This window comes from Scophthalmus maximus, chromosome 1 (genome assembly GCF_022379125.1).
Source record: "Scophthalmus maximus strain ysfricsl-2021 chromosome 1, ASM2237912v1, whole genome shotgun sequence".
NCBI classification, from domain to species: domain Eukaryota; kingdom Metazoa; phylum Chordata; class Actinopteri; order Pleuronectiformes; family Scophthalmidae; genus Scophthalmus; species Scophthalmus maximus.
The window spans coordinates 2,697,501-2,710,000 of NC_061515.1; the positions used below are offsets into that span (position 1 = coordinate 2,697,501).

The 12,500-nt window shown below is 48.5% G+C and overlaps 1 protein-coding gene across 7 annotated transcripts in view; it reads right to left on the reverse strand.

Annotated features, from left to right (window-relative positions):
* oxr1a (oxidation resistance 1a) overlaps nt 1–12,500 on the reverse strand; it is a 117,349-nt gene that overhangs the window by 73,491 nt on the left and 31,358 nt on the right. For all 7 annotated transcript variants that reach the window (XM_047334075.1, XM_035646380.2, XM_047334115.1 and 4 more), the window contains exon 2: nt 4,121–4,317. In XM_047334075.1, the coding sequence (XP_047190031.1) occupies nt 4,121–4,317 (197 nt within the window). The remainder of the gene's footprint in view (nt 1–4,120; nt 4,318–12,500) is intronic.

The window sequence follows — 12,500 nt, forward strand, 5'->3', positions numbered from 1 at the left end:
AAGCCAGAGACAGGAAGACATGGCAGACAGAGGACGGCCGCGGGGGAGGAAGTCAAAGTGCGAGCGGGTGGGAGAGAGACCCCGCGTTGGATTTGTGGTGGGGCCAAGCTGCCTGCTGATGCGACGTGACCCGCCGCCTTTACCACCAAGGCTCGGGCTTATCTGGGCGCACACAAGCGGCTCTGCTGGCAGAGAGCTCCTCGCTCTCTCTCACTTCTCACTCCCATCCCTCGCTCGCTCGCCCGCTCCGTTCTGAGCATGTGCAGGTTTGATACTGATGCTCAACACGGGGGCGACGATCAATGGTAAAGGTGGAATTCAAAACGAGAGGGAGGGGCCTCCCGCGGTGTCCGTGATAACAGCGTGGGAGTGGGCGAATGGACGGGGTTTGTTTTTTTTCCAATTGTCTGGTTTGAATTTGGAGCTCATGTCCCGAAAAAAATAAAGACAGTGGCAAATACAATGTTTTCTAAACATATTTCCATCTCTACCAAAGAAACTTGACATGAAATCAATACTTCCGACCTCAAATCCTTAGCGAAGACACCATTCAATCAAATCTATAATGACAGTTATATTGAAATTATAAATAGAAATGATATTGTTTAGCAGCCGCCACAGTTCCAGGCAGAAAATAAGCTGTTTGCATTCCAGTTAGTATATACTGTAAATGTATGAATAATAAGGCTGTCTTTGTAAAAAAATTTATAAAAATTGAACCTGCTTTACAAATATGGGGGAAAATTAAGTATTCTATCTAATAATATCTAACTTGTTAAGTGAACTGTGTCCGTTTGCCAACAGTAAACTGGGCAGTTTCTTTTTCTTTTGCTCGTCAGCCCTGATGACTACGGAGCCACTAGTCTCAAGGTTTCATACAAAAGTCAAAAGCCGGCACCAGGACGTGGTCCTCGCTTTGGTCACATGTTCCATATTTATCACGAAGCAGACAGGTCAGCAGACGTGTGTCTGTGGCATGAGCGTGGAGAGAGGCGTATTCACCAGGTCCTTCATCGAATAAAGATGAATTAAGATGAATAAATAAGTTTGCTATTGCTGAGATTTCCATCTTTGTGGTTCTTTAGAGCAGAGATGGGTGCAAGGCCTTCAGGTGGTTAGACAAGTTAGATTTCGCTTCGGAATGGGACGTGATGCCACATGGTGACATCATCACACGTCAATCATCGGTGGTCCAACAATGTCACTGGCAGCCGAGCAAAGATCGTGTTTGGTTTCGATCGGTTTGCGTCAGAAAAATGAATGAAATCTTAGCACTTCATGTCGAGATCAACTCCGGCCCCAGTGGAGCATCAGAGTAATGGTCAAGGTCAAACGCATCGCTTTCATCTCCTTTTTAAAAATTGGCCACCAGTTCCATCAAAAAATCTAATCAAATAGATAAGACAGATGTGTCACGGTGCGGCTGGCGTGTGCCACCGGAGGCAAAAGACGAGGGGGAAGCGCCGGTGTGCCGCCTGCAGCGCCGGCTACGACTGTCAACCGCCGCAGGGATGAGCTCCTCGAAGGACATCACGCCGTGACCGCACAGCCGCTGCCCAATACTGGAAAATACTGCAACAGGGTGGGCCACTTTACACCCCCCCGCCCCCTGACGCTTACTTCGATAAATTGAATAGCTGCTAATTAAATTCTGGCCACAGAGTCGCTATCAACCAAACTGCATTCCACGCAGGGCTCGGTTGGGACGCGCGGGGAAAGTCCGTGCGTTGCTGCCCCGGCACTGGTTTCTCCTGCGGGCCTTTCGACCCCGCCGCGGAAATCCAATGAATAACTCACAGGGGAATAATCAGTCACAGGGCGGTCGGTGGGGCCGGGGTCCCGACGTGTGCGGCGGTTCTAGTCCTGCAAGCTTCTTGGCGTTTCCTCCGTCGGGCGCTGTACAATGCGACGCCGCGTCTGCAGACTCGGGCCTCCTGCGTCCTCCTGCGTCCTCCTGCGTCCTCCTGCGTCCGCCTTGCGACGCCGCGCAGCGCTCGCCGAGGCAGCGGTGCACGTGTGGCCGGTCGAATCGCTCGACACAGATTATTGACGATGACGTCTGATGAGACTTTGGATTATTGGGTTCCGACGCGTCTGACCGGTTTGCCAGAGAAGAAGTCTTTAGATCCAAATAATTGATGTCATGCAGTCAATGTTTGACAAGCCTGGAAATAATCAGAGGCCGTGGATGTAGAATATCATGGTAGAATATTGTTTTGGGGTTGGAAATGAAGAAGTTCTGAGTATTTGCCTTCAAAACTCAAGACGGGCCGAACCCGTAATAGAAATGTCCCGTGTTACAGTGAAATCAGACAAAAGCTTCGAAGCAGAAATCTCGTCACTCTCGTGTTTTTTTATGTGGAAGCGGGTTTTTGGGGTTTTTTTTGCCGTTTCTCTCGTGTGTGGAAATGCATAATGTGATAGAACGCCTCCGCTCGAGCCTGCGGCCAAGGTCGCTGCCACGATTTGTAGCAATCTCTTGGCGCCGTCCGTCCGTCCTTGAGACAGATCACCCTTCTGCCCGTAACCCCCCCCCGCCCCACCCCCCACCCCCGGTCAAGACACGCAGGACATAGATTAGAGGATAACAAGGTGGAAGGAGTGAGACGAGGAAGGAAAGAAGAAGAGGAAGGCGATGGGACCTTGAGCACCCGATGGCAGAAGGAGCAGAGGGGCTGTGTGTGTCTGTAGCCGTGGAGAACAAAGAGCTGTGTGTGTGTGTGTATCCAATCAGAACGCAGAGTGAAGATGCACTTGTCGTAAACAGGAAAGTGTCAAAGTGACGCTTAACGCATCGGGACCGCGCTCGCCGCCTCCTGCTCACGCGTCCTCTTGCCTCGCACAGGTCTTCTTCAATACAGCATGATTAGAGCTGCAACAGTTAATCCATTAATCGATTTGGTAATCCATTACTAAATGAATCGCCAACTATTTTGATAATGGATTAATCGTTTCAAGTTGTTTTTATGAAAGGAAAAGTCAAAATTCTCTGATTTCAGCTTCTTACATGTGAATATGTTCTGGTTTCTTTGCTCCTCTGTGACAGTGAACTGAATATCTTCGGTGTGTGGACAAAACAAAATATCATCTCGGGGTTTTGGGGAAACGCGATCAGCATTTTTCATCATATTTTGACTATTAATGCACAAAACAACGAATCGAAAATTGACAGATTAATAGATTATGAAAATGATCGTTAGTGGCAGCCCTAGGCATGATGGTCATTTTGTAAATCGGTAAAGTACGGTATGCACTGGGACATGGATACAGTGTGATTCACAGCCTGTACCGTCCAACAGGCGCATGGTTGCAGATGTAGGTGGGCCCGCAGTCAGACACGCCCCCCTGCACCTATAAGTTCCAAAAAAATCAAAATGGCGCTGGTCAAAATGATAAACCGAAGGGTGACGTCACAGTGGGTTGCCACTTGTCACGGATCAGCATAAGCTCACCTGCGATGCTTTAGGTGAGAACCCAAACCATATGAAATGTCTATAATGATAAGTAACAAGCGCCAAGGGTGTCACGACAAAGTACAAAAGGAATCGGTCGGACGTAGAGATCATTACCGTCCATTTGTAAGTCCCGCTGGTGTTCTTCTAACACACTTCCCTCTTTCCGACCTCTTTGACCCCAGCAGCTTGCTAACTGCATCACGCCAGCGCAGTAACCGAGAGACGCAGTGCATTCATGACTTTGTAATCAGTTTATCTCAAACACATTTCATCATCTGTGGGAAGACCGCTCCCTAACGTCTACTCACACTCTCACGGCACACGACGCCAACCCTGCGATACAGGAGCCGGCCGGCAGCCGACGGCACCGGACTCATCGCCGCGGGTAGGAATGTCATCAGACTCATCCTGATTACAGTTTGCACATGGCAGGAAATGAATAAGGAGACGGGAAACTGGCGGAGTCAGCCGCGGACCTGGCACAGTGACGTATCTCCTGAGAAAGACGTTCATGTCCATCGATCAGAGAGTGCATGAACTTCAAATGTCCGCACACCCTCTTCCGCGAAGAACGTTTAATTATATGATTTGGTTGATTTTATATCATCCGTGGCTATGAAGAACAACAGCACACAGAACGCCCCGACCCCCCCCGCGTGACTTACCTATGGTGTAGCCCCTCTTCAGCTCCCCGCACCGGGGGCTGCGGCGCTGGGCGTTGGTGGTGTTGTTCTCCTGCACGGCGAGGACAGCGGTCGTCTTGGCAACAGGCGGCGCGGCCTTGTTGAGGGGCGAGGCTGGCGCCAGAGTCGGGGAGAACCCTTGAGTGGCGATATCCACCGACTGAGACTTCTTCTTCAGTCTGCGGGGGGGGGGGGGGGGGGGGGGGGACGACATTATTATTAAGACAAAAAAAACAACTATTGTGTGTGTGTGTGTATATATTGGAAATGTCAAGCTTAGTTGCATCTGATGGTTGTTGGCGTTAAACTGAAAATGTGCAAGACAACTTTTGCAGTTGGTAGAAAGAACCAATTAGCCAATCTTACCCATATTAATTGTGAATTTATCAACATCACTCTACACCTGCACAATCTATAGCTACTATAACATTCCTTTCATTTGTCTTTGCAAGACCACTTTAAAAAGGGTCCACTTTAAAAAGTTATATGATCAAAGTTATATAATACTATCAACTTTCATGAAGTTGATAGTATTATACTAGTATTAGTATTTTGTTGATACTTTTGTGAATTGCATTTTTGCAGCAATGATCATTTATCAATTGGTAGTTTCCATTCACCTGCTGGATTCCAATGACTTTTTTTTTAAATGGCACAAACATCAGCTACTGTACAGTTTAGAACAAACTTGTGACCCATTACGTATGAAATGCGTCAGAGGTTACTGGCTGGCTGAGCGGGGTCAAGTCAAATCTGCGTACAACAACGACAACAACTCAAAGCCTATTAAAGGGACGAGAAAGACACTGGGCTTGGATTTGTGACATTTATGAAGGAGTTCACCGGGCTAATCTGAACAGGTAATCCCAAAACACTCCGTCGGAGGTCTATCCACTTACATACGTATACTGTAGCTCACGCCCACACATGTACTGTACACAGACTAAATGCACTCACACTAACACAGTGAGACAGTTTAAGATAAAAAAATTTTTTTAAAAAACAACTAAATCATACTTGGGCACTCCGGTAAAAACTTCTCCTGAAATGCTATGTATCTGTAGTCCGGAGGAAAAAAAAAGTCCTGAAACAGCAGTACGAGAGTCCCAGCACTGCGCTCCCTCGCACACACACTCTCAATCACTCCGGCGAAAAACTGCTGAAGCGCACAGAATCTTTCTGGCCATTTTCACCCAAAGTGCCCATCCCCTGACGGCCCAAAGAGGCCCACGTGACACAGTGTCCAACTGGCTAATGAAAATGCATAATCTCCATGGAAATGCTGTCCGTCACTCTGCGTGTGTGTGTGCGTGCGGGTGTGTGTGTGTGTGTGTGTGTGGAGAGGGAGACAAACACAGCAGGCTGAGCGATGAAAGTGTTCCCCAAAGTCCATTCAGGCAAAATAAAATCACAATCACACAGCCAGTAACAATTTTTTTTACAAATACATGATCCAATAAAACAAACAAACAAACAAAAGAGGACTGCACTCCACCCAATTTTTAGTTTCATTTCTATTGATTTGTCTCTCGTACACATTGGTATCTTTTCTTCACTCGTGCAAGAAGTCTTAACAAAGCTACAAAAGGCAGACAAAGGTTCGCTGGATGTGCCAGATTGCACTAAGGACTATTCTGAGGAAGCTCTGTGTTTGTTTGGGTGGCACATAATGAGGTTGGAGGATGAGCGAGAAGCAGAGACCTGCTGCTGCCAGTGGCAGGACGAGGACGAGGACGAGGGAGACCCAGTCGGAGACGGAGAGCGTGTCGACCTGTGTGAATCTATCTCAACTCCCTCAGGAGTCCGTGCTAATTACTGCCTCGTCAGCAGAGCAGGGGGGAGACCGTCTCCGAGCTCTGTTTCACTGAACGGAACACGCGCGCGTGTGTGTGTGTGTGTGTGTGTGTGTGTGTGTGTGTGTGTGTGCGTGTGTGTGTGTGCGTGGGATCAAATGCGAAGGAAGGGACAGAATCAATGTGTTTGTCACACAATGAAAGATGGAAATAGAAATGTGTAAACAGAACGACAATGTGAGAGTGTGTGTGTGTGTGTGTGTGTGTGTAAACTGTACATCCACGCTTAAGTGTGTGCGGGTTCAATCTAGATTCACCCTATCAACAGTCCCACAGCAACATGACACAATTTCGCACAAGACAAAGCAATAAAGCATTTAATACAAATATACAACATGTCATTTCTAACCGACACCAAGTCAAATTACGGAGGCACCAGACCAACATGACCTTTGACCTCCACAGACTAAATCAGTTCCATGAGTTCTAGAGAAACGCCTCTGCGAAACTCGGAAACGATTCTAGCAAGGTGTTCTTGAGACATCGCGTTCACAAGGCACAAAATTGGGGTTTCTAAGGTCACAGCGGCCTTGACCCTTGACCTTTGACCACCAAGATTTGAATCAGTTCATCCTTGAGTGTAAAGTGAGCCTTTGTTTCAACTGTGAAGAAATACACAGTTGACGGAGGGACGAATGGATTGGACAGCCAGAAAACAGGCATTAAGACACGCCAACACTAGGAATGTACGGCATCAGATGTGATGGGTACCGTACCGCACAGTACGGAGTGGACTCCCTCTTGTCTCGCTCTGCATCGAGCCAAGCGCACAGTGCGAGGTGTCAGCAGGACGGAGGAGAGCGCGCAAGGAGGTCAAAGGTTGTCCCGACAGATGGCGAAGCGCACAGTGATGTAATGGGCACCCCCGCTGCGCCGACAGCCTCCGTCATTTAGCCGCATGGCTATGTTGTCTTTGTCCTGAGCCGGGATTGCACCGTTCTCCATCTCCGTCGCGAGAAGCAGAGAGGAAAGAAGAGCGACGCGTCGACAAAGCCACCAGCCCTGACAGACTCCCGTCTATGGGCAAACGCTTACAAAGACCGAGCGACCCGACACAGGAGGCATTTTGTTCTGTACCCCCGCCGTTGTGATCTGACCTGGGCCAGGAGGCAGCGGTCTGCCAAACTGGCATCGCTGAGATTATCCCCCCTCGACGGGGATCCACGTGGTTTGGCAAAGGATGCACAAACAACAAGAAAGATTCCGGGCTAAGTCAAAACATGCTTATCGCTCCCGCACTAAGAGGGATTAGACTGAGAAGGGGGGAGGGGGCTGCATTCGCGTTGCCTTCCATTCCTCCGTCTTCGCTTCCCGCTTCTTGGCCTCGCAGCAACAGCGTGAGACTTTTCTTCTTTTTTATTTCAGGGGAATGGGTGTTTGCATGCAGCAGTAGATACGGTGCCGTGCTATATAAAGCCCGCGAGGGACGGCCGGGTTGACGTCATGCTCGTGTTCCAGTGCCGGCGGCACAATGACCTGTCTGACAGCAACGACGCCTCAGAGTCCCGATGTTATGAACGCTGCTTCTGCAACAGCACAACAAATCACTGCACTTTTTTGCTGCTCAGGCTCTGGAAACGTGAGAAATCAGCGACAAATGTTCAAGGATCCCATGTCTTTGTTGAGTTGTTGTCGCAAGGTTTTGAAGGTGGGCAGATGATGGAACCCGTGTACGTTGTACATGTGCTTTTTTCCCCCCAATTACTGCAGGAACATTATTTTCTCTCTCTGAATGCTGCAACAATCGTTCTAGCATCTTTCAGATGTTTGGTTCAACCTCACTCTCCTCCAGCAGCTTTATGCGGCTAAAGATAAAAAATAATAAATCCTGACACTTCCAGTACCTACAGTACAATGGCACTGATCAGCAGACGGGCACAGGCAGCGACCTGCTGTTGAACATGGTGGTGCGTTCAGGAGCTAACGGGCCAGTTGGAGGCACAGGAGACAAAAATATAAAAGAACTATAAAGAGAGTTAATAAAAAAGGTAGAACATTAGAAACTGATTTCATTCTTTATCGACTGATTATCTGCAGACTACATATTAGTTAACACCAAAGCTAATTCCTTGCATGTAAAAAAAAAAGGTACTTGGCAATAAACACGATTCTGATCCTGGTGTTTGTTTGTCCTCAGGACATATTCATTTGCTTTCACCCGCTGGAAAAGCTGGGTACGGTTTCAACGGTTTCTTTAATTCCAGTGCTGACACCAAGATTATACCGTACCATATATAATTTGTTGAGGAATGCAGGAAATGTTAAATGTTGTCCAAACACGAGCAGACATCGTTGTCCAAAGGTTACATATCTGAGCAATGAAGTCAAGAATTCAATGAACGTCTGTGGACCGCAATGAGAATCAAAGCCACCGTCCACGTTGTTCGACAGCCTCGGTCAATTACTTGTGGATTATAAAAAAAACGAATAAACAATTTCGCAATCTTCATCCATAGCAGTGCTGGGATGAAGAGTCATTATGTGAGCATACAAGAACATGAGGAAATGTCTTCTAACATGGGGGAATAATCTCCTAAACCATCCATCCGACGGATGAGGGATTTCTATTCCTTGGCTGTGGGCGATCAACAATTGGACAACTGTGGTTAAGCCTAATAAGAATGAGTCGGCGGCCGTCAGACTGAAACCGTGCTCCAGACAACAACCTGTGGCCACGCATGTTGATGAGGCGCGCTCTGTTGCGTCCGGAGAAGCCTTTACTCTGCAGAACAAGTACTGCGACCAACACCTTTCAAGCCCCAGTGTGTAATTTAAAGTTGCAAACTGCAACCAACTGAGCGCCCGACAGGGGACACTTCATGGTGGCGCGCCGCTGATTCCATGTCTGGTTTTGGGCAGCGGTGAAAGTACAATTATTGTGCAACAACCGTATCCACCACTGTGGAAGTGACGCACAATAGAACACAGGAACCTGCTCTTTAAAGCAAAGCCTTCCTGGTGGTGCGTTTGAATACAAAAGGAAACCAGTTTGCACTCTTGAATCCACTTTTAACCGATCACACACACACACACGCGCACACACACTAAAACGATGCCAGACGAAGACGCCATGCTGCCTCACTGGCCAACCGGCCCCCGGAGCTTCTTCTAATGAGTTCTCCGTCACTTAGCAGCGCCCGCCAAACAATGTCGAACGGCGCCCGCTCTGACCCGACGCCGGTCCATCCATCGGCGGCCTCGGCTCGTAAGCAGCACACGGCTGGGTGGAAAGAAGCTGCGATTCATTTTTCTTTAAAAAAACGTATTTCAATATCACACAGAAACACTCGCGCTTGACTTACAGAGGAATTACCTTAGTTGTCGCGAGGCGGTGAGGGGAAAAGAAAAAGAAAAAAAAACCTGCTTCATTATGTGTCTGGCTCATAGACTGTGTATAAACAGGTCTTGGCTCCGACTCTGGGGAATGTTTTTCTCCTTCACTGTCTGACCCTCTGTGTATCACTCAAGCAGCAAATACAGACACACACTGGGGAAAGAGAGAAGAAAAAGAAAGAAACGTGCACACTCGCTCTCTTTGACGCCATCTTGGCAACGAACACAAACACACACCGTCCGACTCGGCCGCTCAGTCACACACAGCCTTCAGCGTTGGATTCAGTGAGTATCTGCGGGGCCTTGGGACTGTTACTGCAGTCTTCCACTGCCCTCTTCCTCCTCCTCCTCCTCCTCCTCCTCCTCATCCTCCTCCTCCTCCTTCTCGTTGCTAGACTCATTCCTGCTCTCGCGCTCCGATTGGCCGAGCGCCGGTGACAACCAGCGGCGCGATTGGCCGGGAGCAGAGGGAGCGGAGGCGACGTCACGCCCCGGTGGCCAGTGGCGGCGCGGGAAAACCAGAGATGTGCCTCGGAGTGTCGGCAGTTTTGGGCGGCATGTGGAGTATATCGTGGTTAGATCCTTACAGAACGGGAGGGGCAGGAGGTGAAAAGCAGAGTCTTTTTAATTACCACTCATTAGCTTCCCACATTGCATCTGATTCGCTCCAAAGGACAATGTGCACAGATCTCTGTGATCGGCAAACAGTAGCATTTGTGGAAAACGTCAAAGACAGTTTCCTACAATCATCGATTGCTACAAACCTGAGAAGAGTCGGTGTGTTACTGTGGAGATGACTTGAATTGAAAGACGTGTATTGAGGGATGCTGCGCTCACATCTCATGTCAGATAATAGAAAATTCAGAAGCCATATTCTCTTCTAAAAAAAAAAGAAAAAAGGGGTAAAGCAAATGCAAATACCCCTTTTCAATTTCTGTCTGAGAATCAGATTTATTCTGCAGGTTTGTCAATCAATTTATCAGCAATTGATTGGCTGGAGGGAATGTGACGGGGTGTTTATTATAGTGACAGTCAAGTTAGATGAGTCGACGCCGAGCGCGTCCTGCAGGACGGGCGTCTCCTCGTGCGTCTGCCTGCCGCTGCTCGACGGGTGAAAGCTCAAAGTCAACGCGGCAGCCGGACCCCATGCTGGGGGGTAGAGGACGGGGGACGGTCCCGCCCGGCGCACACACGCCAGACTTCTGTTTGTCGGATTTCTCATTTGCAATTCAACACAATCCAGCCACAATGGTTTTTTTGGCGAAGAAATTGCTCGTTGAATTGGAATATTGACACGACTTGCAGGTCGTCTGCGAGGTTTTGATCCCCGTGCAATAAATCAGTAATTTGGTATTTTATAAATAGTTCTGAGCCTTTGTTGTGTTCTGTGCTGTAAGTACAGGAAATATTTGTTTGTGCTTTTGTTCCCCCCCTCCCCTGTACTTGTTCTGCAGTCAGGAGCACAGAATAAAAATAACAACACAAGTTTCCCATCGGGGAAAAATAAAGTAGTGAACTTAACTGAACTCAATCTCGTGTGTGTGTGTGTGTGTGTGTGTGTGTGCGTGCGTGCGCTGACTACAAAGCTGCAGTCAGGATGGTAAATGGACTGTACTTATTAAAGCGCTTTTTTCTAGTCTCATCCACCACCCAAAGAGTTTACAGTACAAGTCACATTCACACACACACACACATTCATACAGCAATGTGTTTGGCCCAAGGACACATTGTCAGGCCGACCTTCTGGCTAGTGGACTCTCCATCTCCTGAGCAACAGCCACCATGTGACTAACACCCTCAATGTCATTTAATGTACAAAGTTCAACTTGTTAAGTAGAAAGAAATGTAACCACCGGCGTGGGAAGACGGTTCCGTGATCCAGGGCGGTGGGGATCGATGCCGCATTTTTGGGAAAAAAGAAAATCAATTTTTTTTAAAAGTTAACCAAAGCCTTCTCCTCTGCGTTTGTCTGAAAGACGGATAAATAAGAACTGCCACTGAAAAACAAACATCCCATGTGAACTAGAGCGGAGGCGGGCGAAGGGATGCTCATTTGTCGAACCGCAAACTTTTATTGGCGGCCCACTCTAATTAGCACAAAACGCCCCCGTGCCCGACGTGTCCGTCTCATCCTCGTGTCCTTGACACGACGAGGGACGAGCCCACTGCCTCTGTGTGGACAGACTCACGAAGAAGGGGAGCCAATCCCAGCTGACATTGGGCGAGAGGCGGGGTTCACCCTGGACAGGTCGCCATCCTATCGCAGGGCCACATACAGAGACAAACAACCATTCACTCTCACATTCACACCTACGGTCAATTCAGAGTCTCCAATGAACCTGAGCCCATTCTGCATGTCTCTGGACTGTGTGAGGAGCCGGAGAACCCGGAGAAAAGTAGTAGTCAGATTATTCTACTTGTTGGTCCGGACAGAGTTACACCTACAGGGGTCTGGTATGCATCACATCGACAATGTGGTTGACCTTCGACCTCGAGGTTCTTATCAGATCTTGAACTAGGTCTGTGGATTGTGTCTGACATCTCTTTGGTTGGATACAGATGTGCATACGATATGTATGTTTCAGAAATGACCACTACACTCTCCTTCAAGTCCCGAGCATATCTAGGTTTCATGATGGACAGTACCACTGCACCCTGCCCTCTGCCCGAAAGCTGAACCTCTCCACATCTGATTCATTCACTGACTGGCTCCACCGTTCTGTCAGCCACCGCTCTCACTCGCACATCTGTCACATCTGTTGCGTGCAGGATAGAAAGCAACGCCTGGCTGCGGGCACCGACATCTGTCGCCACTGGTCACTGATCAGGGGACACAGAAGCCTGGACGCTGTCAAGGGGACATGTTTGTTTTGGGTCGACCATAAATCCGGATGTTCTTTGTTTTCTAAGCGTCCGCACTTGGGCCCCGTCACACAGAGCTGCGAGAGCGGCAGAAAGATGATGTGCATGTGTGACCCCCCCCCCCCCCCATGTTGGCCCACTCAAGCTGGTCAACCTGATGCCCTTCTACAGCGGACAGCATTGGCAGCACTCGGCACATTATGTGGCTCAGTGAAATTCGGCGATCACGCTAGTTTACTGCAGTGTGATGCAATTAAAGTGATGTAAAAAAAAAAAAAAAAAAAGTGCTTTTCAATTGATCTAATTTGATAACC